Genomic DNA, 25,562 nt, shown 5'->3' with positions numbered 1-25,562 from the left:
TCACCATGTTGACCAGGATGGTCTCGATCTCTTGACCTTGTGATCCACCCGCCTCGGCCTCCCAAAGTGCTGGGATTACAGGCTTGAGCCACCGCGCCTGGCCTTTTTTTTTTTTTTCCTTTTTGAGACAAAGTTTCACTCTTGCGCAGGCTGGAGTGCAGTGGTGCAATCTTGGCTCACTGCAACCTCTTCCTCCCAGGTTCCAGTGATTCTCCTGCCTCAGCCTCCCAAGTAGCTGGAAATACAGGCACCTGCCACCACACCTGGGTAATTGTTGTATTTTTAGTAGAGATGGGGTTTCCCCATGTTAGCCAGGTTGGTCTTAAACTTCTGACCTCAAGTGATCCACCTGCCTCAGCCTCCCAAAGTGCTGGGATGACAGGCATGAGCCACCAGGCCCAGGCCGAATGCTTATTGTTTTTAAGGAAGTAAGAGGAGGAGGCGCCTCCCCAAATGACCTTTTTCTTTTCTGTCCACAGACAGCAGCCCCCTCGTGGGCAGCACGCCCACCGGTTATGGGACCCTGACGATAGGGACATCAATAGATCCCCTCAGCTCCTCAGTTTCATCCGTGGTAAGTGGGCAGAGTGGGGCAGGGAAACGTTGTGTGTGGGTGTGATGCCCAGGCCCACCCAGACACCCCGGCTTCCTACTCCAGTGCGGCTCCACCCCGACCTGGGCCCTCTCACTGTGTTCACAGAGGCTCAGCGGCTACTGCGGCAGTCCATGGAGGGTCATAGGCTATCACGCCGTGGTCTGGATGATGGCTGGGATCCCTTTGCTGCTCTTCCGTTGGAAGCCCCTGTGGGGGGTGCGGCTGCGGCTCCGGCCCTGCAACCTGGCCCACGCCGAAACACTCGTTATCGAAATAAGAGACAAAGAGGTGAGAGTCAGGCCGAGCCTGGGCTAGAGGAGTGCCGTGAGGGTCAGGGGCGGGGTGGAGGATGTCTGGGGTCCAACCTGGCCACTGACTTGCCATGGGCCACTAAGCAGGTCCTGCTCTTCTCCGGACCTCAGCTTTCCCATCTGAGCAGTGGGCAGAAGGGACTGGTCGGGTGATTTCTGAGGGCTCCCCATAGCCTTGTCTGCCTTCTCCAGCAGGGGCCCCCTGGCTGTGGGACAGGGCCTGGGAGGGGAGGGGACCCTTCCGGGACTGAGTCCACACCTCTGTGTTCCAGGATAGTTCCTGGCAGCTCTTCACTGTCCAGGTGCAGACTGAGGCCATCGGCGGGGGCAGGTGAGGCAGCCCCGTTACCCCTTCCCAGAAGCCCCTGCCCTGGCCTCTTCAACCTCCCCCATCCCCAACCCCCCCACCAACCACAAAGGCTGACTCTGGCTCCTCCCATCCTAGGGGGAGGAAAGGTGGCTCTGTGAGCACAGAGAGGTGCCAGGGCAGCTCCCAGAGCTTGAGAGTAAACCCCACCCTTCTCCCTAGCCTGGAGCCACCCCCACAGGCCCAGGCGGAGGACGGCCGGAGCCAGGCGGCAGTGGGGGCGGTACCAGAGGGTACCTGGAAGGATACAGCCCAGCTCCACAAGAACGAGGAGGCGGTGAGTGGACGGACGGGCTCTGGACAAGTCCTTGCCCCCCTCTCTGGGCCTCAGTTTCATGATCTGTGCAATAGGAGAGTCAGACTTCATGTTCTCCAACCACGCTTTGGTTCTCTTGTCCCAAACGTCCAGAATGCGGTCTGAGCACGTGCACGCTTGCAAGCCCCTCCCACCTCTCTGTCTGGTGACACCAGTCCCTGCCCCCTACCTCCCATCCCTCAGCTCCCAACACAAGCACACTGCTCCTGGGGCCCGGGCCAGCTTCCAACCCATCCTCTCCTCTCTTCCACCCAGAAGCAGGTGCTGCGGTATTACCTCTTCCAGGGCCAGCGCTATATCTGGATTGAGACCCAGCAAGCCTTCTACCAGGTCAGGTAGGAGTCAGGGCCTGTGCGGCTCATGTCACCTCCCAGAGTGGCACTGGTTTGGGCACAGACAGTGGCATGGCGTGGCCTGGGCTCCCCTCTCACCTCTGTTGCTTTTGATCTCTGAAACCTTGGGCAGGTTACTGAACCTCTCCAGGCCTCTGTATTTCTGTCTGTAAATGGTGCATGGAGATAACTTCTGCCTCCTAGGATTGTTTTGGCAGTGAAATAGATAATAAGTCACGTAGAGCTTGGCATCGTGTCTGGTCCGAGGTAGTGACACCACTGTGAATCAGACCATCAGCTCTGGACTCAGACAGTCTCCTTGGGGTTTAATCACTGCTCTGCCACCTACAAAACACTTAAGAAACATGAGCTAGGGCCGGGCACAGTGGCTGACGCTTGTAATCCCAGCACTTTGGGAGGCTGAGGCGGGTGGATCATGAGGTCAGGCATTCAAGACCAGCCTGGCCAAGATGCTGAAACACCGTCTCTACTAAAATACAAAAATTAGCCGGGCATGGTGGCATGTGCCTTTGTTCCCAGCTACTTGGGAGGCTGAGGCAGGAGAATCACTTGAAGCTGGGTGGCAGAAGTTGCAGTGAGCCAAGATCGCACCACTGCACCCCATCCTGGCTTGGTGCACATGACTCTGCCGCAAAAAAAAAAAAACAAGAAACATGAGCTCACCACACACCTTTGTGTGTGTGTGTGTTTTGAGACAGAGTCGTACACTGTCGCCCAAGCTGGAGTGCAGTGGTGCGATCTCACCTCACTGCAACCTCTACCCGCCAGGTTCACGTGATTCCCCTGCCTCAGCCTCCCCAGTAGCTGGGATTACAGGTGCACACCACCATACCTGGTGAATTTTTTGTATTTTTAGTAGAGACAGGGTATCACTGTGTTGGCCAGACTGGTCTCCAACTCCTGACCTTGTGATCTGCCTGCCTCAGCCTCCCAAAGTGCTGAGATTACAGGTGTGAGCCACTGCACCTGGTCTTTTTTTTTTTTTATTTTTCTTATTTTTTAATGGAGTATCACTCTTGTTGCCCAGGCTGGAGTGCAATGGCACAATCTCAGCTCACTGCACTTCCACCTCCTGGGTTCAAGTGATTCTCCTGCCTCAGCCTCCCACGTAGCTGGGATTACAGGTGCCTCCCACCATGTCCAGCTAATTTTTGTATTTTCAGTAGAGACGGAGTTTTACCATGTCGGCCAGGCTGGTCTCAAACTCCTGACCTTAGGCGATCCACCCGCCTCAGCCTCCCAAAGTGCTGGGATTACAGGCATGAGTCACTGCACCCTGCCCACACACCTTAGTTTGAATGCTCTAGAAGCAGACCCCCAGATGAGGGCTCAAGGGCGGGAGGGTTATTTTGAAGATGATCCTGGGCAGTGCTGGGGAAGGGGTGGAAAAGGAGGGAGGTTATGCTGGCTGCCACCGCCGTGGACACCCGAAGTTCAGTCGCCCTGGGATCTCCTTGGGCCAGTGTAGACCACACATCCCTCTGGGCGACCTCACACAGTTAGTGAGGGAGCTGGGACACTTACCCATCAATTCCCTGCCATTAGCGGTCACAGGACAGGAACTGTTCTGCACTTTCCGGTTTCCGGGCTCACAGGCAGAGCATGCACATGCAGCCAGAAGGCCTCAGGTAAAGACAGGTGTTTTCAGGGTCCAGCTTTCAGGTGGAGGTGAGGCAGAGGGCGATGGGGATGGCAGCAACAGCTTCTGCTGCATGATGGGATAACAGCAAAAATCACTGACGTGTTTATCACCAAGTGGCAGGCAGGTCCACCACACCTGGCTAATTTTTGTATTTTTAGTAGAGATGTGGTTTCACCGTGTTGGCCAGACTGGTCTCAAACTCCTGACCTCAGGTGATCCGCCTGAGAGGCTTGCCTTACTTCATCCACCTGTGGCCCTAGGTAGTAGGTGCTGTCACTGCCCCCATTTTGCAGATGAGAAAACTGAGGCACAGAGGGGTTAAGTGACTTGCCCAAGGTATCATCAGTGTAAATGGTGCCCTATCACTAAACAGTTGCTCTTTTCACTGTTGATATTATTAGCATCATCTCTCGTTGTTTTCCTTTGGTGACTTGGTTTGGGGCCCAGTCAGAGGAACAAAAGGGCAAAGCCAAGTCTTGGGTTCAAGGGGGGCTTACTTGCTCCCAGGAGCTCAGTGTGGCAGAAGAGGGACAGGGGGCCTGGAGCTCGGAGTCTCCAGCCTGCACGGGTGGGGGATGCAGGGCTCAGGCCCCATGGCCCACGCATGTCCCCTCCCACCCACCCCCAGCCTGCTGGACCACGGCCGCTCTTGTGATGACGTCCACCGCTTCCGCCATGGCCTCAGCCTCCAGGACCAAACAGTGAGGTCAGTGCTACGGTGGGCTGGGGCGCCTTGAGAGCTGGGGCCCCCTGTGTTGTTCCCAATGTGGTTGCCTTCCAGCCACCTGCCTTCTCTGGGCCCCAGTTTCCCCAGCTGTAAAATGGGGAGCTCCTTCACCCCAGGAGGGTGAAGGAGCTCCTCCTTCTGATGGCTTGGCCTCATCTCCTCTTCCAGGAAGGCCATTTATGGCCCCAACGTGATCAGCATACCCGTCAAGTCCTACCCCCAGCTGCTGGTGGATGAGGTAGGGCTGTCCCTGGGTCTTGCCCCAGCCCTGGCCTGGCTTGCTGTGTGACCTTGGGCCAGGGCTTGCCTCCTCTGGGCCACTTTACAGGGGCAGCCAGACCAGCTGCTGCTTCTTCATAGTGGAGCGTCGTCTCAGAACCTGCCGCAGTCAGCCTAGCCAAAGAGACCTGGTCTAGGAATTGGAGGTTTCGTCCAAGGCTTGGGCCACAGATTGGGGTGCCACTTGCGGGATTGGAGGCCAAGAGGCAAATCCACACAGCCTGAGCACCTACTGGTGCCCAGAGACACGTTCTAGAGCCCAGATCCTCTCTGCGTCCTCCACCTTCATGCTGCCCAATGGGTCAGGCCTGGGACTCCACTGTTCACACCTGAGAAACCCAAGCTTCAGGGGGAGAAGCCAATGACCGGGACACATCTAGAATAAAGTGTGAACATCCCAGCCCTCTGACTAGGGGCAGGCACCATGAAAGAGAGAGGTCTTTGAGTCTGGCCCATATAAATCACTGTCTGTCACTTAGGAAGTATGTGGTTTATGTGTTTTTTTTTTTTTTTGAGACAGAGTTTTGCTCTCGTTGCCCGGGCTGGAGTGCAATGGTGCGTTCTCTCTTCCCTCAGCTTCCCGAGTGGCTGGGACTACAGGCGCCCACCACCACATCCAGCTATCTTTTTTTTTTTTTTTTTCTGCTAGAGACGGGTTTTACTATGTTGGCCAGGCTGGTCTTGAACTCCTGACTTCAGGTGATCTGCCCATCTCAGCCTCCCAAAGTGCTGGGATTACAGGCGTGAGCCACGGCACCCGGCCAAAGCTATGTGATTTTAGGCCAGTGGCTTAACCTGTCTGTGCCTTGGTTTGCTCATCTGTCAAACGGAGCTGATGGTGGCACCTGCCATGTAGAATTGTCATTGCCGTTGTATGACATTAGATAAAGCTCTTGGCATGTCGGGGGGTTCAGTAAATACCCTTGTCCTCTTTATTTATTTATATTTTTTTGAGACAGGGTCTCACTCTGTTACCCAGGCTAGAATGCAGTGGTGAGATCTCAGCTCACTGCTACCTCCACCTCCCCAGCTTAAGTGATCCTCCCACCTCAGCCTCCTGAGTAGCTGTGAGCATAGGCACAGGCCACCCCATCGGGCTAATCTTTGTTTTTCTTTTAGAGATGGGGTTTTGCCATGTTGCCCAGGCTGGTCATAAACTTTGTCCTCTTTAAAGCAGAGACACTGAGGGCCCTGGGGATATCTGGGTGGGGATGGAACTGATCAGGAGATAGGCCTGGCTCAGTCCTTTGGCAGCTGGTGGGCCCTCTGCTCCCACAGGAGACGTGGCCTGTGGCTGGGCTGCCCTGAGGATGAGGGCCTGATCGTGCCTCTTGCCCCTCCCCCAGGCACTGAACCCCTACTACGGGTTCCAGGCCTTCAGCATCGCGCTGTGGCTGGCTGACCACTACTACTGGTATGCCCTGTGCATCTTCCTCATTTCCGCCATCTCCATCTGCCTGTCGCTGTACAAGACCAGAAAGGTGAGTGATGTGACGCAGGCAGGGGTGGGGCAGGTGGGTGGCCAGGGGCCTCCACCCACCCATATCCATCTTGTCTCGTGCCCACAGCAAAGCCAGACTCTAAGGGACATGGTCAAGCTGTCCATGCAGGTGTGCGTGTGCCGGCCAGGGGGAGGTGAGCAGCTAGAGCCCAGGGGGGAAGGGGCGGGAGGGCAGGGGGAGGTGGCTGGGGCTGGCCCCACCTACCTGAGCTCCTCTCCTGCCTGCCTGCAGAGGAAGAATGGGTGGACTCTAGTGAGCTGGTGCCCGGAGACTGCCTGGTGCTGCCCCAGGAGGGTGGGCTGATGCCCTGCGATGCCGCCCTGGTGACTGGCGAGTGCATGGTGAATGAGAGCTCCTTGACAGGTGAGCCCCCAGCCCCTGGCCTGCGGCTTCCTTCCTCCCCTGCCATCCACCCTTTGCCCTGCAGCAGAAGTTTTCATTTGAGTTTCCTTTTTTTTTTTTTTTTAAGACTGAGTGTTGCTCTGTTGCCCAGGCTGGAGTGCAGTGACATGATCTCAGCTTACTGCAGCCTCCACCCCCTGGGTGCAAGTGATTCCCATGCCTCAACCTCCCAGCTACTCAGCTGGGACCACCGGTGCATGCCACCATGCCCAGCTAATTTTTGTATTTTTAATAGAGATAGGGTTTCACTATGTGGCCCAGGCTGGTCTTGAACTCCTGACCTCAGGTTATCTGCCTACCTCAGCCTCCCAAGGTGCTGGGATTGCAGGCATGAGCCACCATACCCGGCCTCCTTTTCCTTTTTCTCTCAAGTAACAGTCCTGGCTTTAGCAATTGCTAACCTCACACCCTTGGGCCGTTACCACTTAATATCTCTGTGCCTCAGTTTCCTCTTCTGTAAGATGGCTGTTTAGTCCCTCCTTCTGGACAGAGTTATGCAAAGTGCTTAGCAGCGTGAGAGGTGAAGCATAAACAGCCAGCCACCCAGCGCATCTGAGTTATTTCTTTTTTTTTTTTTTGAGGTGGAGTTTTGCTCTTGTTGCCCAGGCTGGAGTGCAATGGTGCAATCTCAGCTCACTGCAGTCTCTGCCTCCCAGGTTCAAGCGATTCTCCTGCCTCAGCCTCCAGAGTACCTGGGATTACAGGCGTCCGCCACCACACCTGGCTAATTTTTTTTTTTTTTTTTTGAGACGGAGTTTCACTCTTGTTACCCAGGCTGGAGTGCAATGGCGTGATCTCGGCTCACCGCAACCTCCGCCTCCCGGGTTCAGGCAATTCTCCTGCCTGAACCTCCTGAGTAGCTGGGATTACAGGCACGTGCCACCATGCCCAGCTAATGTTTTGTATTTTTAGTAGAGACGGGGTTTCACCATGTTGACCAGGATGGTCTCGATCTCTTGACCTCGTGATACACCCGCCTCGGCCTCCCAAAGTGCTGGGATTACAGGCTTGAGCCTCCGCGCCCGGCCCACACCTGGCTAATTTTATATTTTTAGTAGAGATCAGGGTTTTACCATGTTGGTCAGGCTGGTCTTGAACTCCTGACCTCAAGTGATCTGCCAGCCTTGGCCTCCCAAAGTGCTGGGATTACAGGCATGAGCCACTGTGTCTGGCCCTGTGTGAATATTTCTGTTGGTTGGAGTTGGAAAAGTACTCCGTGTGTTATAAAATAATTACAGCAGAAAGAGGACAACTCCCCCACCCTGCCCCACTGCACACAGGATGCCCCCACACACACTGACCCCCCGGCTGGTTCCTGGGAGCTGGCTGCCACCCACTTCTGGGAGTGTGTCCCTGTGCCTTTATGTCTCTGTCCTCTCTGAGCCTCATTGTTCCTCTCTGTAAAATGGAGCTGTGATTTCTTGTTCACACCCGGTTACAGAGTTAACCAAGACCTAGGGCTTAAGGGAGAACTCTACACATAACTCCTGGTTTGCTGGTGGGAGGGAGAGGAGTGGGCCTCACACCCCACATTCCCTGCCAGGAGAGAGCGTTCCAGTGCTGAAGACGGCACTGCCGGAGGGGCTGGGGCCCTACTGCGCAGAGACACATCGGCGGCACACGCTCTTCTGTGGGACCCTCGTCTTGCAGGCCCGGGCCTATGTGGGACCGCACGTCCTGGCAGTGGTGACCCGCACAGGTATGAGCCAGGAGCCTGGACTTGAGATGCTGAGCTCAGCACCCATGGGAGAGGTGGAGCAGGGCAGGGTGGGCCCTGAAACCCTGGACCCCATGCCCACTTCTGCTGCTGCCCTGCTGAGGGACCTCCGGCAAGTCGCCCCCTAAGTGGGGCCTGAGCACCCCCATCTTTGCGGAGAAGTTGGGCCAGACCAAGACCAAGCGTTGCAAGGTCTGCAGGAGCCGCCGGGTTTACGGTGCTGGAGCGGGCAGGGATGTCTCATGTGGGCCGGATCTTCCCTATGTCTGGATCTGAAGTGGAACCACCCAATGTTGAGATACTATCCACTAGTTCCTTCTTTAAAACCTTTAAAAAGCTTTAAAGAGCCTACCAGAGCCAGGCCAGACTTGTTAGGACACTACCCTGGTGATGGCTAATCTGAAAACATCCTTTCCCGGCCAGGCGCGATGGCTCACGCCTGTAATCCCAGCGCTTTGGGAGGCCGAGGCGGGTGGATCACAAGGTCAGGAGATCGAGACCATCCTGGTCAACATGGTGAAACCCCGTCTCTACTAAAAATACAAAAATTAGCTGGGGGTGGTGGTGTGCACCCATAGTCCCAGCTACTCAGGAGGCTGAGGCAGGAGAATTGCTTGAACCCGGGAGGTGGAAGTTGCAGTGAGCCGAGGTCATGCCACAGCACTCCAGCCTGGTGATAGAGCAAGACTCCATCTTAAAAAAGAAAAAGAAAAAAAAAAAAAAATCATGTCTTGCAACTCCAGAGGCCCAGGTTGGGAGGGCTTGTTGGGGGAGACCCGCCCTCACCCTAGCTTCCCTGCCTTGGGGCCCCCGCCTCCTCCCCAGGGTTCTGCACAGCTAAAGGGGGCTTGGTGAGCTCCATCTTGCATCCCCGGCCCATCAACTTCAAGTTCTATAAACACAGCATGAAGTTTGTGGCTGCCCTCTCTGTCCTGGGTGAGTGGCCCCCTGTACCCTCCTCTGCCCATAGCCCCCAGCCCAGGTCCCAAATCCCACTCAGTCCCTCGCTGTCCCCCCAGCTCTCCTTGGCACCATCTACAGCATCTTCATCCTCCACCGAAACCGGGTAAGCCTTTGGGGGTAGGCTGGGGGATGCTGCCAGCAGGGCCCAGGGCCAGCCAGCCGGGTGCTCACATTCACGGTGCTCCCTGCCAGGTGCCTCTGAATGAGATTGTGATCCGGGCTCTGGACCTGGTGACCGTGGTGGTGCCACCCGCCCTGCCTGCCGCCATGACCGTGTGCACACTCTACGCCCAGAGCCGGCTTCGGAGACAGGGCATCTTCTGCATCCACCCCCTGCGCATCAACCTGGGGGGCAAGCTGCAGCTGGTGTGTTTCGACAAGGTGGGGCTGCAGGTGGGGTTGGCTCAGGGGAGTGGGACAGCCACAGGCACGCTGGCCAGGCCCCAACACCCGAGTTACTCTCTCAGCAGTGCCCACAGGACAATAGGTCCTGTCTAGGGGTGGAAACCCCCAGAGGATCCACCCCTGCTCCCTACCCCACCCACTCCTGCCCTCACTGGGCTCATGGTCTGGCAGATGAAATGTCTAGAATCCTGTATTCAAGAACTGGTGGGGGACTGGGTGCCATGGCTCACGCTGGTAATGCCAGCACTTTGGGATTTGGAGGCTGAGGTGGGTAGATCACCTGAAGTCAGGAGTTTAACACCAGCCTGACCAATATGGCGAAAACCCTTATCTACTAAAAATACAGAAATTAGCCAGGCGTGGTGGCACATGCCTGTAATCCGAGCTACTTGGGAAGCTGAGACAGGAGAACCGCTTGAATCCGGGAGACGGAGGTTGCAGTGAGACGAGATCGCACCACTGCACTCCAGCCTGGGTGACAGAAATTCTTATCTCAAAAAAAAAAAAAAGGCTGGGCACAGTGGCTCACGCCTGTAATGCCAGCACTTTGGGAGGCCAAGGCGAGCGGATCACAAGGTCAACATCGAGACCATCATGGCCAACATGATGAATCCCCATCTCTTCTAAAATACAAAAAATTAGCCGGGCATGGTGGCATATGCCTATAATCCCAGCTACTTGGGAGGCTGAGGCAGGAGAATCATTTGAACCCGGGAGGCGTAGGTTGCAGTGAGCCGAGATTGTACCACTGCATTCCAGCCTGGCAGCAGAGGGAGACTGTCTCAAAAAAAAAAAAAAAAGTGCTGGTGGGGACCTGGGGCTCTAGTGTGCATCCCTGACTGCTGTCAACCCTAGGCACCCAGCAGTGACCAACACAGACATCCTTGTGGTCACTGGAGTGAGTGTGTCCCCCACCAGAATAAGTGAACCAGGGGTGCACAAAAGAGCTGTGGGGGTGGGGGGTGGGGGGAGGGGGGTAAGGGGTGGGGGGGAAGGGGTGGGCAGTGGGTTTTAGGAAGGGAGCAGTGGGGTAGCATGATGGGTTGTAGGTGGGGACACTTCCTTAGAGAGAAGGCAGTCAAGGAAGCCCCCTGATGAGGCCCCTCAGTGACCTCATTCGGGGAGGAGCAAGGGTAAAAGGCGGGAGCAGCGTGGCACAGATGGACTGCACGCCTGGGCACAGGGAATGGTAGGGCAGGACAGGGCCGGGTAGACAGTGGCCTGGTTGGCGGAGGCTAGAGGCTGGATGACATTCAGAGGGTGTCGGGGGCCACGGAGAGCTTTTAAGCTGTGGAGGGGGTGACCAGATTCCCCCAGCTCCCAGGCTAGCCAAGGAGCCAGATGTGTACTTGTACAGTTCAAGTCTAGGGTGGGCAATGCAGGCATTGACTCATGCCCTGATTCAACAAATATATTGAGCGCCAGCTGTGGGCCAGGGCCTCTAACCACTAAATGTGGGGAAGTGAAGAGGCCATGGGTGGGAGCCCAGAGCAAACCACCTACCCTAATCTTGGGAGGTAAAGACTTCCTGGGAGAGATGCTGCTAGACAGGGAAGCAGTGGGGGCTAGGGAGGCAGCTCCAGCTCAGCTTCCTGGGGTTCCCATGGGGTCTGCCTGGCCTGGGGTTTGGATGCCCAGCTCAGCAGGGCACCCCCCATTCCAGGACTCATCACTGCCCCACCCACCTGTCTCCCGCAGACGGGCACCCTCACTGAGGACGGCTTAGACGTGATGGGGGTGGTGCCCCTGAAGGGGCGGGCATTCCTGCCACTGGTCCCAGAACCCCGCCGCCTGCCTGTGGGGCCCTTGCTCCGAGCACTGGCCACCTGTCATGCCCTTAGCCGGCTCCAGGACACCCCCGTGGGCGACCCCATGGACTTGAAGATGGTGGAGTCTACTGGCTGGGTGAGGAGGCCAAGCAGGTCAGCCCCATGCCTCTTGGCAGTGGGGCCTAGGGAACCCCACCCCATCTTCCCTCTGGGTCCTCCAGTGTGGTCTCTTACTATGCCCACCGTTCATAATAATAGGCCAGGCACAGCGGCTCATACCTGTAATGTGGCTCCCAGCACTTTGGACTTTGGGAGGCCAAGATGGGAGGATCAGTTGAGCCCAGGACCCCAGCCTGGCCCTCATGGCAAAACCCCATCTCTGCCAAAATTACAAAAATTAGCCGGTGTGGTGGTGCATGCCTATAGTTCCAGGAGGCTGAGGTGGGAGGACTAATTGAGCCCGGGTGGGTGAGGCTGCAGTGAGCTGTGATCACGCTACTGCACCTCAGCCTGGATAACAGAATGAGACCTTGTCTCAATAATAATAATAATAAGGGGCTGGGTACAGTGGCTTACGCCTGTAATCCCAGCACTTTGGAAGGCTGAGGTGGGCAGATCACCTGAGGCCAGAAGTTCAAAAACAACCTGGCCAACATAGTGAAACCCTGTCTCCACTAGAAATATAAAAATTAGCTGGGTGTGGTGGAGCACACCTCTAGTCCCCGCTACTCAGGAGGCTGAGGCAGGAGGATCATTTGAATCCAGGAGACAGAGGTTGCAGTGAGTTGAGATCACACCACTGCACTCCAGCCTAAATGACAGAGTGAGACTCCGTCTTAAAAATAAAAATAAAATAATAATGGCCAGGCTACATCCTGAGTGTCTGCTATCACCAGCTCGAGGCTGCAGGGGCCTGGTCTCATTTCCTCTTCCCCACGCCCTGGCAAGCAAGCTCAAATGCTGCTTCACGGAGGATGCTGAAGCTGGGAGATTTGGAGAAACGTGTCCCTGGTCACCCAGCAGCTCGTAAGCAGCAAAGCTAGAGTTTGAATTTGAGTCCACCTGGCTCCAAAGCCCACGCTCTTAACCCACCATCCAGTCTCCCATGAAGGAAGTATTCCTTGAGTCAAGCTCAAATCTCTCTCTGAGCCAAAACCCCCAGACACCAACCTTCCCTGCCTGCCTGCCAGGTCCTGGAGGAGGAGCCGGCCGAGGACTTGGCATTTGGGACCCAAGTCTTAGCAGTGATGAGACCCCCACTCTGGGAGCCCCAGCTGCAGGGAATGGTGAGCTGAGGAGGGCCTGTGGGGTACAGGGCAAAGGGGTGGGCTCCCCGGCCAGCACCTCAGCTGCCTTTCCAACCCTGCAGGACGAGCCGCCCGTGCCAGTCAGCGTCCTCCACCGCTTCCCCTTCTCTTCAGCTCTGCAGCGCATGAGTGTGGTGGTGTCATGGCCAGGGGCCCCTCAGCCCGAGGCCTACGTCAAAGGCTCCCCAGAGCTGGTGGCAGGGCTCTGCAACCCCGAGACAGGTGCAGGGGGCAGCCCCTGAGGCCCCCTGGTTGGGCATTGGCACAGAATCGGGTGGGTGTCCAGCTTGTGCGCCTGCTGTCCCCTCCTCGTGACACCTGCCTCTCCCTGGCAGTGCCCACTGACTTCGCCCAGCTGCTGCAGAGCTACACAGCTGCTGGCTACCGTGTCGTGGCCCTGGCCAGCAAACCACTGCCCACTGTGCCCAGCCTGGAGGCAGCCCAGCAACTGACAAGGTGGGCCTGTCCCTTGGCCCATCTGCTCTGAGGACTGGGCAGAGGGAGGCTCTCCTGAAGGCAGAGCCCAGGGAAGATGCCCTGCCTGGTGGCTGGGAGAGGGGCCCTGGCCACTGCATGACCTCTGATCTGGGTCTGCCCATCCGCCAGGGAAACCGTGGAGCAGGAGCTGAGCCTCCTGGGGCTGCTGGTCATGAGGAACCTATTGAAGCCGCAGACAACGCCAGTTATCCAGGCTCTGCGGAAGACCCGCATCCGCGCCGTCATGGTGACAGGTATGGCGGCATGTAAGAGGGCAGAATCCGCCCCTTCCTGGGGCATCTTTTTGGGCTCTTGCTTCAGGCCAGGTCCTTTTCAAACGTTTCACAAATCACAGTATCCCCCCGCAAGTGGTAATCATCACCCCTGTCTGACAGATGAGGAAACGGGGGCTTAGAGGAATGGAGTGACTTCCAGGGAGCCCAGGTGTGCTGTCAGACAGCCTGTGTTCCAGCCCGGTACCTCACTTACCAGGTGGCCGTTTCAGGTTCCAGGTCGCACCTCTGAGAAATGGGGATAATGTCAGCCTCAAAGGCTGTGACAAGCTCAGGGAGCAGGAAGAGAAAGATTCTAGCCAGGCCCGGTGCCTCACACCTGTAACCCCACCACTTTGGGAGGCCAAGGGAGAAGGATTGTTTGAACCCTGGAATTTAAGACCAACCTGGGCAACATGGCAAAACCCCGTCTCTACAAAGAATACAAAAATGGCCGGGCACAGTGACTCATGCCTATAATCCCAGCACTTTGGGAGGCCAAGGCGGGGAATAACTTGAGTTTGAGTTCAAGACCAGCCTGGCCAACGCGGTAAAATCTCATCTCTACTAAAAATACAAAAAATTAGCTGGGCTTGTTGGTGGACGCCTATAATCCCAGCTACTCAGGAGGCTGAGGCAGGAGAATTACTTGAACCCAGGAAGTGGAGGTTGCAGTGAGCCAAGATCGTGTCATTTCACTCCATCCTGGGCCACAAGAGCAAACCCGCCCCCCCCCCAAAAAAAAAGAACATAAAAATTAGCCAGGCATGGTGGCATGTGCCTGTGGTCCCAGCAACTTGGAAGGCTGAGGCAGGAAGATCGCTTGAGCCCAGGAAGTCGAGGCCGCAGTGAGCCATGATCACACCATTGTACTCCAGCCTGGGCAACATTGAGACACAGTCTCAAAAAACAGATTGTAGCTGGGTGAAACAGCAGGAGCTAAGAGGCCTGTGTCCCTCCTCTTGTCCTCCCCGCTCCTGCACACATGCCATGTGTGAACATGCATTCACTGGCACTTGGCAGCAGAGTCACACTGCAGTAAAGAATTCGGTGGCTCCTATCTGTAATCCCAGCACTCTGGGAAGCCAAGGCAGTGGGATCACCTGAGGCCAGGAGTTCAAGACCAGACTGGCCCAGAAAAATTAACCAGGTGTGGTTGCGAGTACCTGTAATCCCAGCCACTTGGGAGGCTGAGGCAGGAGCATTGCTTGAGCCCAAGAACGAGGAGTTTACAGACAGCTGAGATCAAGCCACTGCACTCCAGCCTGGGAGACAGAGGGAGACTCTGGCTCAAAGAAAAGAGAAGGAGTATATGTGGAGCTCCAGCCCGGGGCTCCAGTTTCTCCTAAGACCCTTCGATGCCTGGATCTACAGATGAGGAAACGGGAAAGGGATGTTGATAACCTGCCTCAGCTCGCTCAGCTGGTGGTGGCAGACGGATTTCATCCAGCCTGTTTTCCACCTGTAAGGATCAGGATGAGGATGGCCTCCCCGGATAGCCTCAGACCCTGACCTTGCCCCATACCTCCCAGGGGACAACCTGCAGACAGCAGTCACTGTGGCCCGGGGCTGCGGGATGGTGGCCCCCCAGGAGCATCTGATCATCGTCCACGCCACCCACCCTGAGAGGGGTCAGCCCGCCTCCCTCGAGTTCCTGCCGACAGAGTCCCCCGCAGCCGTGAATGGGGTTAAGGTGAGGCTAACCCAGAGTTCAGCTGTACCAAACCCTGTGACCCCACCCCTTTGTCACCTGACCCAGGCCCCAACTCTCCAGGGTGGGCAGGGGGAGCTAAGCTGAGCTTCCTGGGCCCCCAGGATCCTGACCAGGCTGCAAGCTGCACCGTGGAGCCAGACCCCCGATCCAGGCACCTGGCCCTCAGCGGGCCCACCTTTGGTATCATTGTGAAGCACTTCCCCAAGCTGCTGCCCAAGGTATGGCTGCCCCCAGCCCCCTGGCTGCCCACGCCTCCCTGCTCTGTCTCCCTCCTGGCTTATTCTCCCTGTGGATGCCTCAGCCCTCCCCCATCTCCCTGTGCCCCCAGGTCCTGGTCCAGGGCACTGTCTTTGCCCGCATGGCCCCTGAGCAGAAGACAGAGCTGGTGTGCGAGCTACAGAAGCTTCAGTGAGTGCTCGGCAGAGGGTGCCGGCAAGGGCCTGCAGGGACTGACCTTGTCTGTTCGTCTGTCCCTCCCTCCCTCCTTCCCTAGGGACTTGTTTCCCTCCCCAAGCATTAGAGAGCTGTCACCCCTCCCCACCAAAAGCAGGCAGGCCCTCCCGGGTCTTTCATGCTAAAAATAATCATTGTAGGCCGGGTGTGGTGGCTTATGCCTGTAATCCCAGCTCTTCGGGTGGACAAGGTGGGAGGATCACTTGAGTCCAGGACTTTGAGACCAGCCTGGGCAACAAATTGAGACCCCGTCTGTACAAAACATTTAAAAATTAGCCAGGTGTGGTGACACATACCTGTTGTCCCAGCTACTCAGGAGGCTGAGGCAGGAGGGTTGCTTGAGCGTGGGGGGTTGCGGCTGCTGTGAGCCGTGATCGCACGCACCACTGCACTCCAGCCTGGGCAACAGAGTGAGACTCTGTCTCAAAAAAATAATATCAGGCTGGGTGCAGTGGCTTACGCCTGTAATCCAGCACTTTAGGAGGCCGAGACAGGCGGATCACCTGAGGTCAGGAGCTTGAGAGCCGCCTAGCCAACATGACGAAACCCAGTCTCTACTAAAAATACAAAAATTAGCCAGGCGTGGTAATGCACACCTGTAATCCCAGCTACTCAAGAGGGTGAGGCAGGAGAATCACTTGACCCTGGGAGGCAGAGGTTGTAGTGAGCTGAGATCATGCCACTGTACTCCAGCCTGGGCAACAGAGCGAGCTTGTCTCAAAAAATAATAATAGGCTAGGCTAGGCATGGTGGCTCATGCCTGTAATCCCAGCACTTTGGGAGGCTGAGGCAGGCGGATCACCTGAGGTCACGAGTTCCGAGACCAACCTGGCCAACACGGTGAAACCCTGTCTCTACTGAAAATACAAAAAATTAGCCAGGTGTGGTGGCAGGCGTCTGTAATCCCAGACTCAGGAGGCTGTTGCAGAAGAATCGCTTGAGCCCAGGAGGTGGAAGTTGCAGTGAGCTGAGGTTTCACCATTACACTCCAGCCTGGGCAACATGAGTGAAAATCCATCTCAAAAAAATAATGATAATGATAATAATTGCATGTAGTCACTGAGCACCTGTGTACCAGGCTCCATGTGGTATTAGGGACCCAGCTGTCATCATATTCTGCCAGCCCACCCTTGGGTGGGTGGGGTCGTTCCCCGGGCCACACCTGCCCATGACTTTCTTCAGGTACTGCGTGGGCATGTGTGGAGACGGCGCCAATGACTGCGGGGCCCTGAAGGCGGCCGATGTCGGCATCTCACTGTCCCAGGCAGAAGCCTCGGTGGTCTCACCCTTCACCTCAAGCATGGCCAGCATCGAGTGTGTGCCCATGGTCATCAGGTAAGGCGGGCAGGGGCCGGAGGGCGAGGGCTCAGCAGGGCCAGTCAGCCAACCTGGGCCCCTAATGTCCATGCCCTGCCACCCAGGGAGGGGCGCTGTTCCCTTGACACATCATTCAGCGTCTTCAAGTACATGGCCCTGTACAGCCTGACCCAGTTCATCTCTGTCCTGATCCTCTACACAGTGAGTATCTGTGAGCTCCGTGCCCAGAGCCATGCCAGGACCAGGGAGGGGACACAGCCGTGTGCCTCAGAGCCAGCAGGTCCTGGGAGAGATGATGTGGGCTCAGATCCTGACTCTGCTACTCTCCAGCTGTGTGGTTGGGGAGGTGGCAAGGCTCAGGGGAGACAAGAAAAACACCAGGCATGGAGCCCGGTGCCCACTAGGTCCTCAAACGGCAGCAGCTGTCATGGGCTAACAGCTTGACCCCAACATCGGGAGCTCCCCATCTGCAGGGAAAATGGAGGCAGAGCCAAGACCCTTGCCCCTGGCCCTGGCCCATCCCCACAGATCTGCCCATTTCCCCAGACACACTTGCTCTGCCCCCCACACCTTGGCTGTGCCTCCCACACCCTATTTGGAGGAGATCTCCCCTCCCCAACTCTGCACATGACCTGCTCCTCCCCAGTGAATCAGGTGACACTGCAGGGCAGCACACATCTTGTACAGTGTACATCAGGTCTGAAATCGAGGAGCTTCCCGAGGGTGGGAAACCTTCGCTCAGATTTTGGCCCCCCAAGGTCAGCACAGGTGCCTTTTCTATCAGACCAGGGGTTTGTCTCAAATCAAGAGCTGTGCCTCCTCCCATCAGACTGGGGGATGCCTTCCCCATCAGTCTCCTTTGAGGCAGGGGTGGGGCCTCTACTGTCAGACTAGGGGCAGCCAGGGCCAGGTCTCAGTTTCCCCTCTGCCCTCCCTTCCCTGTGGCAGATCAACACCAACCTGGGTGACCTGCAGTTCCTGGCCATCGACCTGGTCATCACCACCACGGTGGCAGTGCTCATGAGCCGAACAGGGCCGGCGCTGGCCCTGGGGCGGGTGCGGCCACCGGGGGCACTGCTCAGCGTGCCTGTGCTCAGCAGCCTGCTGCTGCAGGTGGCCCTGGTGGCCGGCGTGCAGCTGGGGGGCTACTTCATGACCCTAGCCCAGCCGTGGTGAGTAGGGAGCTGACCACCCACATCCCGCCCCCGCCCCGTCCACCCCACGCTCATTCCCTGACCCCCATCCCTGTACTCCCAGGTTCGTGCCTCTGAACAGGACGATGCCCGCACCAGACAACCTACCCAACTACGAGAACACCGTGGTCTTCTCTCTCTCCAGCTTCCAGTACCTCATCCTGGCCGCAGCTGTGTCCAAGGGGGCGCCCTTCCGCCGGCCGCTCTACACCAATGGTGCCGCTGCAGGCGCGGGGCAGGAGATGCTGGCAGAGGGGGGAGGAGCCCCGGGGGGTGCGGGGGGCAGATGGGAGAGAGATGGAGGGTGGCTCGTGCGAGCATGTGTGTCTGTGGGCCCAGGGGCGTGGCTCCTGCCTGAGAGACTCTCCCACCCCCAGTGCCCTTCCTGCTGGCCCTGGCACTCCTGAGCTCCATCCTGGTGGGCCTCGTCCTGGTCCCCGGCCTCCTGCAGGGGCCACTGGCACTGAGGAACATCACTGACACCTGCTTCAAGCTGCTACTGCTGGGTCTGGTCACCTTCAACTTCGTGGGGGCCTTCATGCTGGAGGTGCGGCTCACCCTGGGTCTCAGCAGCAGGAGAGAAGGGAGGTGGGGGTGGGTTGACCCCAGCTCAGCCCCGCTGCCCACTACCCTCTCCCTGCCCTTTGCAGAGCATGCTGGACCAGTGCCTCCCAGCCTGCCTGCGCCGCCTCCGGCCCAAGCGGGCCTCCAAGAAGCGCTTCAAGCAGCTGGAACGAGAGCTGGCCGAGCAGCCCTGGCCGCCGCTGCCCACCGGCCCCCTGAGGTAGTGCAGGCCCACGGGCACCCCCCACACTGGAGATCCCTGCCTCTGAGCCGCCAACTGGACCCCTCTCCAGCGACACCACCACCACATCCTCGAGGTTGGCGATCATCTACACTCCTGCCCCGAGACCACCCCCACCCTGGGGAAGTGTTGACTACTGCCCCCCACCTTGGACCATCCCTCGTAGGGACGGCAGCGCCCAGCTCCCATCAGTGCTGCTGTCAGTGTAGCAAATAAAGTCACGATATTTTCCTGGCTCTCCTGTGCCTGTCTTGTACCTGGCACCATAGACCCTCCCACCTATCCAGGAGGAAATGCACACCCCCTGAGGTGGCCGGCTGGCAGCGCCTGCATGCGTCTGCTCCTGGAACGCCCTGGTCTTTCAGGCTGCATTAGTCAGCTCCCCTATCTGGGCCTCTGTCACAGGAATAATGTTTCCTCTGTGTCCAGCATGTGCCTGCAGGCTTCATTTAGCATTTTTTTTTTTTTTTCTTCGAGACGGAGTCCTGGCCTGTTGCCTCGGCTGGAGTGCAGTGGTGCAATCTTGGCTCACTGCAACCTCTGCCTCCTGGGTTTAAGTGCCTCAATCTCAGCCTCTTGAGTAGCTGGGGTTGCAAACGTGTGCCACCACACCTGACTAAATTTTGTATTTTTAGTAGAGATAGGGTTTCACCATGTTGGCCACGCTGGTCTCAAACTCCTGACCTCAGGTGATCTGCCTGCCTTGGCTTCCCAAAGTGCTGGGATTGCAAGCGTGAGCCACTGCGCTTGACCTCGTTTAGCAATTTTTTTTTTTTTTTTTTTTTTCCTGAGACGGAGTCTTAGCTCTGTCGCCTAGGCTGGAGTGCAATGGCGCAATCTCAGCTCACTCCAACCTCTGCCTCCTGGGTTCCAGTAATTCTTCTGCCTCAGCCTCCCCAGTAGCTAGAATTACAGGCACCCGCCACCACCCCCAGCTAATTTTTGTATTTTTGGTAGACAGGGTTTCACCATATTGGCCAGGCTGGCCTCGAATTCCTGACCTCATGATCCGTCCGCCTTGGCCTCCCAAAGTGCTGAGATTACAGGCATGAGCCACCGAGACCGGCCCCCCTGTTTAGCATTTTACAAGCATTGTCATGTCATCCTTCCAACAACTGGGGTACTATTCCCATTTTACAGATGAGGAAACCGAGACTTAGAGGTTACACAAGTAGAATGCGGCTAGATAGCTTTGACTCCATCTTCGATGTTCTAACCCTCCTACCCTCCTTTGCAGGACGGGGAGATGTGGGCTTGTGTGGGAGGCATTTGCCAGCAGGCAGTTCCCTCTCTCCCACCCTTCCTCTCCCTTCCCACCCTAACATCCTGGGACATGTTTGTGGGCAGTTCCTCCCTCAGATGAAATCCAGGCTGGGAGCCCACATCTCCCAGCCAGAACCCGCACCATCCCTCAAGGAAGGGTGGGTGCCTCTGAGCTCATCCCCCCAGCAGGCCCCTGGCCAACCCCTCTGCTCTGGAGAGGCATCTTGGCCATCTGGCTCATCTGGGTAGGGGAGAACAGGAAAGAAAGGCTGTTTCCTGCCTTCCAAAAGCCCTGGCCAGCCTCATTCCTGGAACCCCTGGTTCTGTCCCTGGGCCTGCCGCAGTAGGGGCTGAGAAAACGCTGAATCACACTCACGCTGTGGGTGTGAGAATGTCACTCCTGCCAGGAGGCACGTCCATGGTGGACCTCTGCTCCGGTACCGTGTTGCCAGCTGCGACAGTTCAGGGTGGTAGATGCCGTTTAAGAGGAAGCTACAGAGAGGCCTGGGTTCAAATCCCTCCTCTACCCTTAGCTGATTATTCATGAATCTACTGGACAGGCGTGTACCAGGCACCAGGACTAACTCAACAAACTGAATAAAATGGGAAGAAACATGGTCTCAGCCTGCATGCAGCTCACCACCCACACAAAAGGCTGGCAGGGAAGGAGCACATCTCCAGGGACATGGTGGGAGCACAGCAGGCACAGCCCCGTCCCTCCCCTGCCCAAACAAAGAGCCAGGGGAATGGGTAGAAGGAGTGGAGAGGGCCTGGGAGCCAGCCAGCACCTGGGAGCTGGCAGCTTTAGCCCCTGTTTCCCAGTTTTTCATTTTTTTTTTTCTTTTTCTTTCTTTTTTTGAGACAGGGTCTTGCTCTGTTGCCCAGCCTGGAGTGCAGTGGCTCAATCATGGCTCACTGCAGCCTCCACCTCCCCAGGCTCAGGTGATCCCCCCCCATCTCAACCTCCTGAGTAGCTGGGACTGCGGGTCTACACCACCACACCTGGCTGATGTTTGTATTTTCTGTAGAGAGGGGGTTTTGCCATGCTGTCCAGGCTGGTCTCAAACCCCTGGGCTCAAGCGGTCCGCCCGCCTCGGTCCCCTGAAGTGCTGAGATTACAGGGGTGAGCCACTGTGCCTGGCCTCCCCCTTTTTTTCAAGTGTAGGGGTCAGCATTTCTGCTGGGAGGTTTCCTGTCTCATGCCAGTGGGATTGCTCCTGGCAGTGGTGAGGTCTAAGGGCAGGCAGAGAGGGCTGAGCTGGCCTGAGGTGACAGTCTCTGCTGCACTGCAATAGACACTGGGGGGTGGGGCATGGACACTCATTCAACAAAGCAGCACTGGGGAACGAGAGAGGCACAGGACATATTTAGTCCTGCCTAAGACTCAGAGTCTAAGGGAGGTGGGGGAATGATGGGGGGAAGAGATTAGATGGCAAGGGTCTAAATCACCGACCATCCCCATCTCCTCCCAGCCTGCAGCCCCGACAACTCTCCCCACTCAGGCCTGGGTTCTGGGGCAGGGTGAAGGCTGCCCCAGAGGCAGGGGATCTGCACCCCCACACCAGCCAGTCTCTCCAGGAAGCGTTTAGTGTACAGTTTACTCATTCATTCCACACGTTTGCCGAACTGCTGCTCTGAGCCTGGCACGGAGCCTAATGAGCAAAACTGAAGATGAGCAAAAACAGGCCTCGTCCCCGCCTGCAAAGGGCAAGATGACAATCTCATCGGGAAGAGGGACAGGGCTCAGACGGTCACAGACATAGGCCAACAAGACAGCTGCGGGCAGTAAAGCTAGAAAGCACAAAAGGAGGAAAAAGGGAAGGCCCCCTGAGGAAGGGAGGGTTTGATCTGTGACCCCACGGGGAAGACCTCAGCCAGTGCTTGGGAGGAAGAAACGGGGCTGGCATGGGAGGGAGAGGGGTTCGGGAGAAAGCCCTCAAAGGCCAGTGGCTGGAGGAGGACAGGCAGGCAGAGCCAGGTTGCCATAATGGGCAGGGGCCCTGGAGGCCCCAGAAGAAAAGCCCCGAACCTGGGTGAAAGGCGTTCAGTAGAAGGGGCCATGATCTGCTACAGGTGAGGGAGGCAGGACCCACATGGGAGGGCCCAGAGTGGAGGCTATCTCGAGCCCCGGCAAATGATGATGGTGGTGTCAACTAAAGAAGAAATATAGCCTTTTGATCGGGCACAGTGGCACACGCCTGTTAATTCCAGCACTTTGTGAGGCCGAGGTGGGTGGATCAGCTGAGGGCAGGAGTACAAGACCAGCCTGGACAACACGGTGAAACCTCATCTCTGCTGGAAATACAAAAAAATCAGCCAAGGCCGGGCGCGGTGGCTCAGCCTGTAATCCCAGCACTTTGGGAGGCCGAGGCGGGTGGATCACGAGGTCAAGAGATCAAGACCATCCTGGTCAACATGGTGAAACCCCTTCTCTACTAAAAATACAAAAAATTAGCTGGGCATGGTGGCACGTGCCTGTAATCCCAGCTACTCAGGAGGCTGAGGCAGGAGAATTGCCTGAACCCCGGAGGCGGAGGTTGCGGTGAGCCGAGATCGCGCCATTGCACTCCAGCCTGGGTAACAAGAGCGAAACTCCGTCTCAAAAAAAAAAAAAAAAAAAATCAGCCAAGCATGGTGGTGGGGCCCTGTACTCCCAGCTACTCCAGAGGCTAAGGCATAAGAATCACTTGAGCCCGGGAGGCAGAGGTTGCAGAGTCGAGGACGTGCCACTGCACTCCAGCCTGGGAGACAGAGCAAGAGCCCATCTCAAAAAGGAAAAAAAAGGAAAAAAATCCACCTTTTGGCTGAGCACAGTGGCTCATGCCTGTAACCCCAGCACTTTGGGAAGCCAAGACAGGCGGATCAGCTAAGGCCAGGATTTGAGACCAGCCTGGCCAACATGGTGAAAACCCATCTCTACTAAAAAAAAAAAAATAACAATGCAAAAATTAGCCGGTCATAGTGACATGGACCTTTAATCCCAGATACCCAGGAGGCTGAGGTGGGAGAATACCTTGAACCCGGGAGGTGGAGGTTGCAGTGAGCCGAGGTTGAAACACTGCATATCAGCCTGGGCAACAGAGTGAGACTCCCCATCTCCCAGTGGCCCCCCAGTTGATTTTTTTAACAACAAAAAACTCAGCCATTGAAAGAATTAAAGTTAGTTTTATTGAGTCTTACTGAGGACTGAAACCTGGGAGAGTGTTTCAGAGAGCTTCTGTTAGGCTACTCCAAAGCAGCATTTCAGCCCACCGTTTAAATAGAGGCATGGGTAGTTCCACATGAGCTCAGATGTTATGGTCAGGCATGGTGGTTCACGCCTGTAATCCCAGCACTTCGGTAGGCTGAGGCCAGTGGATTGCTTGAGCTCAGGAGTTCAAGACCAGGTTGGGCAGCATGGCAAAACCCCTCCTCTACAAAAAATTCCAAAAAAATAGCCATGCATGGTGGCTCTCACCTGTAGTCGCAGCTACCTGGGAGGCTGAGGTGGAAGGGTCACTTGCCCCAGGAGGTGAGCTGCGATGGTGCCACTGCACTCCAGCCTGGATGACAGAGTGAGATCCGGTCTCATTAAAAAAAGAAGAAAGCCGGGTGCAGTGGCTCAAGCCTGTAATCCCAGCACTTTGGGAGGCCGAGGCGGGTGGATCACGAGGTCAAGAGATCGAGACCATCCTGGTCAACATGGTGAAACTCCGTCTCTACTAAAAAATACAAAAAATTAGCTGGGCATGGTGGTGCGTGCCTGTACTCCCAGCTACTCAGGAGGCTGAGGCAGGAGAATTGCCTAAACCCAGGAGGCGGAGGCTGCGGTGAGCCGAGATCGCACCATTGCACTCCAGCCTGGGTAACATGAGTGAAACTCCGTCTCAAAAAAAAAAAAGAAGAAAAACGTTACAGCAAATGTCAGAAGCTACACTAGTGCAATCTCAGCAAGATTTGGGTTAGAGGATCCATCTAGTCATATAGATATAGTTATATCTATCTATATATATAGATATAACTATGTCTATAGTTAGTTATATCTATATATATCAATACATCATATATATAGATATAACTATATCTATATGACTAGATGGATCCTCTATATAGATATAACTAGTCGGATATAGAGGATAATCATCAATCCTGTCAGGTGCTACCGTAAGTACAGGAAAAGGCACACCCAGAATCATTGAACTTATAGTTTTTTTTTTTTGAGATGGAGTCTCACTCTCAGGCTGGAGTGCGATGGCATGATCTCAGCTCACTGCAACCTCCACCTCCCGAGTTCAAGCACTTCTCTTGTCTTAGCCTCCTGAGTAGCTGGGACTATAGGTGCCTTCCACCATGCCCAGATAATTTTTTGTACTTTACTAGAGACAGGGTTTCACCATGTTGGCCAGGCTGGTCTCAAACTCCTGACCATGGATCCACCTGCCTCAGCCTCCCAAAGTGCTGGGATTACAGGCGTGGCGAGCCACCGCGCCTGGCCAGACTTAACTTTTCTAATAATGCAGTGATTCAGGCAAGAGCCCCGGGAGCCTGTACTCTGCCCTGCCTGGCGTCTTCAAGGTATCCTTCCGCTGGGCTGCCCCCAGTCACCGAGTCAGGGGCTTTGTCAGCTTCTGACAAGCAGAAAGAGCAAGTGTGGTTTCTTAGGGTTGCAACTTGGTCTCACAGTGGCTTAGGCCAGGGCGGGAGCAATGGACAGAGTCATAAAAGAAATTTTCCAGGTAGCATTTCTGGAATGAGATGGATTAGATGCAGGGCTGAGGGCAGGGGAGGAAGGTGAGTAATGGAAGGCTGGGGTGCTAATGGGGCACTGGGAACCCTCCAGGGCTGGGTCTGGGGGAGAGTTAGGGGGTCATGAATTTGGACTTGGGGATGCTTGTTGAAGTTGATGCACGCTGGGGACATTTGTGGGACACACAGCCTGGGTCAGGGCTGAAAGAAGTCATGGTTATGGCCGGAGGCAGGAATTCATGCCTGTAATTCCAGCAACTCAGGAGGATGAGACAGGAGGAGCGCTTGAGGCCAAAATGTTGAGGCCAGAAGTTCAAGACCAGCCTGGGCAACACAGCAAGACCCTGTCTCTAGAAAAAGAAGAAATGCTGGTCGTGGAAGCCAGCCGTGGCCCAGAGCTTGGCAGTGTGGAGGGTGCTGGCTTGGGAGACACGCAGGCTCAGCTGGAGAGGCAGAAGGAAAACCAGGGCCGGAGGGTGTCCCGGAAGCTGGGAGAAGGCAGGGAGCCTTACTTTCTGGCTGAGGGGCCTAGGGTGATTCACTGTGGGAGGCTTGGTTTTCTCCTCTGTGAAATGGGCCACACGCCCACCCTTGCCCACCTCACCCACTTCGCCCACCTCATCCAGTCGACGTCGAGCAAGGAGCAGCTGTGAGAAGGAGGAAGTTTTGCACAGATGTGAGGACGGCT

The 25,562-nt window shown here is 56.3% G+C and overlaps 1 protein-coding gene across 9 annotated transcripts in view; it reads left to right on the top strand.

The window, feature by feature from the left end:
- The window catches only part of ATP13A2 (ATPase cation transporting 13A2), a 25,627-nt gene extending 6,505 nt beyond the window's left edge, over positions 1-19,122 (top strand). Inside the window, exons 2-29 of one of the 9 annotated variants that reach the window (XM_032300560.1) lie at positions 480-574; positions 701-883; positions 1,179-1,237; positions 1,436-1,550; positions 1,845-1,924; positions 4,213-4,290; positions 4,480-4,549; positions 5,937-6,071; positions 6,159-6,225; positions 6,324-6,455; positions 8,038-8,193; positions 9,037-9,147; positions 9,231-9,277; positions 9,367-9,555; positions 11,278-11,484; positions 12,539-12,634; positions 12,718-12,877; positions 12,991-13,111; positions 13,262-13,386; positions 14,937-15,097; positions 15,220-15,336; positions 15,447-15,526; positions 16,727-16,906; positions 16,993-17,089; positions 17,837-18,060; positions 18,146-18,297; positions 18,459-18,628; positions 18,732-19,122. In XM_032300560.1, coding sequence (XP_032156451.1) covers positions 480-574; positions 701-883; positions 1,179-1,237; positions 1,436-1,550; positions 1,845-1,924; positions 4,213-4,290; positions 4,480-4,549; positions 5,937-6,071; positions 6,159-6,225; positions 6,324-6,455; positions 8,038-8,193; positions 9,037-9,147; positions 9,231-9,277; positions 9,367-9,555; positions 11,278-11,484; positions 12,539-12,634; positions 12,718-12,877; positions 12,991-13,111; positions 13,262-13,386; positions 14,937-15,097; positions 15,220-15,336; positions 15,447-15,526; positions 16,727-16,906; positions 16,993-17,089; positions 17,837-18,060; positions 18,146-18,297; positions 18,459-18,628; positions 18,732-18,869 — 3,545 coding nt within the window. In that variant the 3' untranslated portion in view covers positions 18,870-19,122. The remainder of the gene's footprint in view (positions 1-479; positions 575-700; positions 884-1,178; positions 1,238-1,435; positions 1,551-1,844; positions 1,925-4,212; positions 4,291-4,479; positions 4,550-5,936; positions 6,072-6,158; positions 6,226-6,323; positions 6,456-8,037; positions 8,194-9,036; positions 9,148-9,230; positions 9,278-9,366; positions 9,556-11,277; positions 11,485-12,538; positions 12,635-12,717; positions 12,878-12,990; positions 13,112-13,261; positions 13,387-14,936; positions 15,098-15,219; positions 15,337-15,446; positions 15,527-16,726; positions 16,907-16,992; positions 17,090-17,836; positions 18,061-18,145; positions 18,298-18,458; positions 18,629-18,731) is intronic. The other 8 variants (XM_032300564.1, XM_032300562.1, XM_032300563.1 and 5 more) reach the window with 8 other exon arrangements.
- The last annotated feature ends 6,440 nt before the right edge of the window (positions 19,123-25,562 follow it).

This window comes from Sapajus apella, unplaced genomic scaffold, assembly GCF_009761245.1.
Source record: "Sapajus apella isolate SASKATOON/1434 unplaced genomic scaffold, GSC_monkey_1.0 scaffold43, whole genome shotgun sequence".
NCBI lineage: Eukaryota > Metazoa > Chordata > Mammalia > Primates > Cebidae > Sapajus > Sapajus apella.
This window is presented reverse-complemented; position numbering and strand designations above follow the sequence as displayed.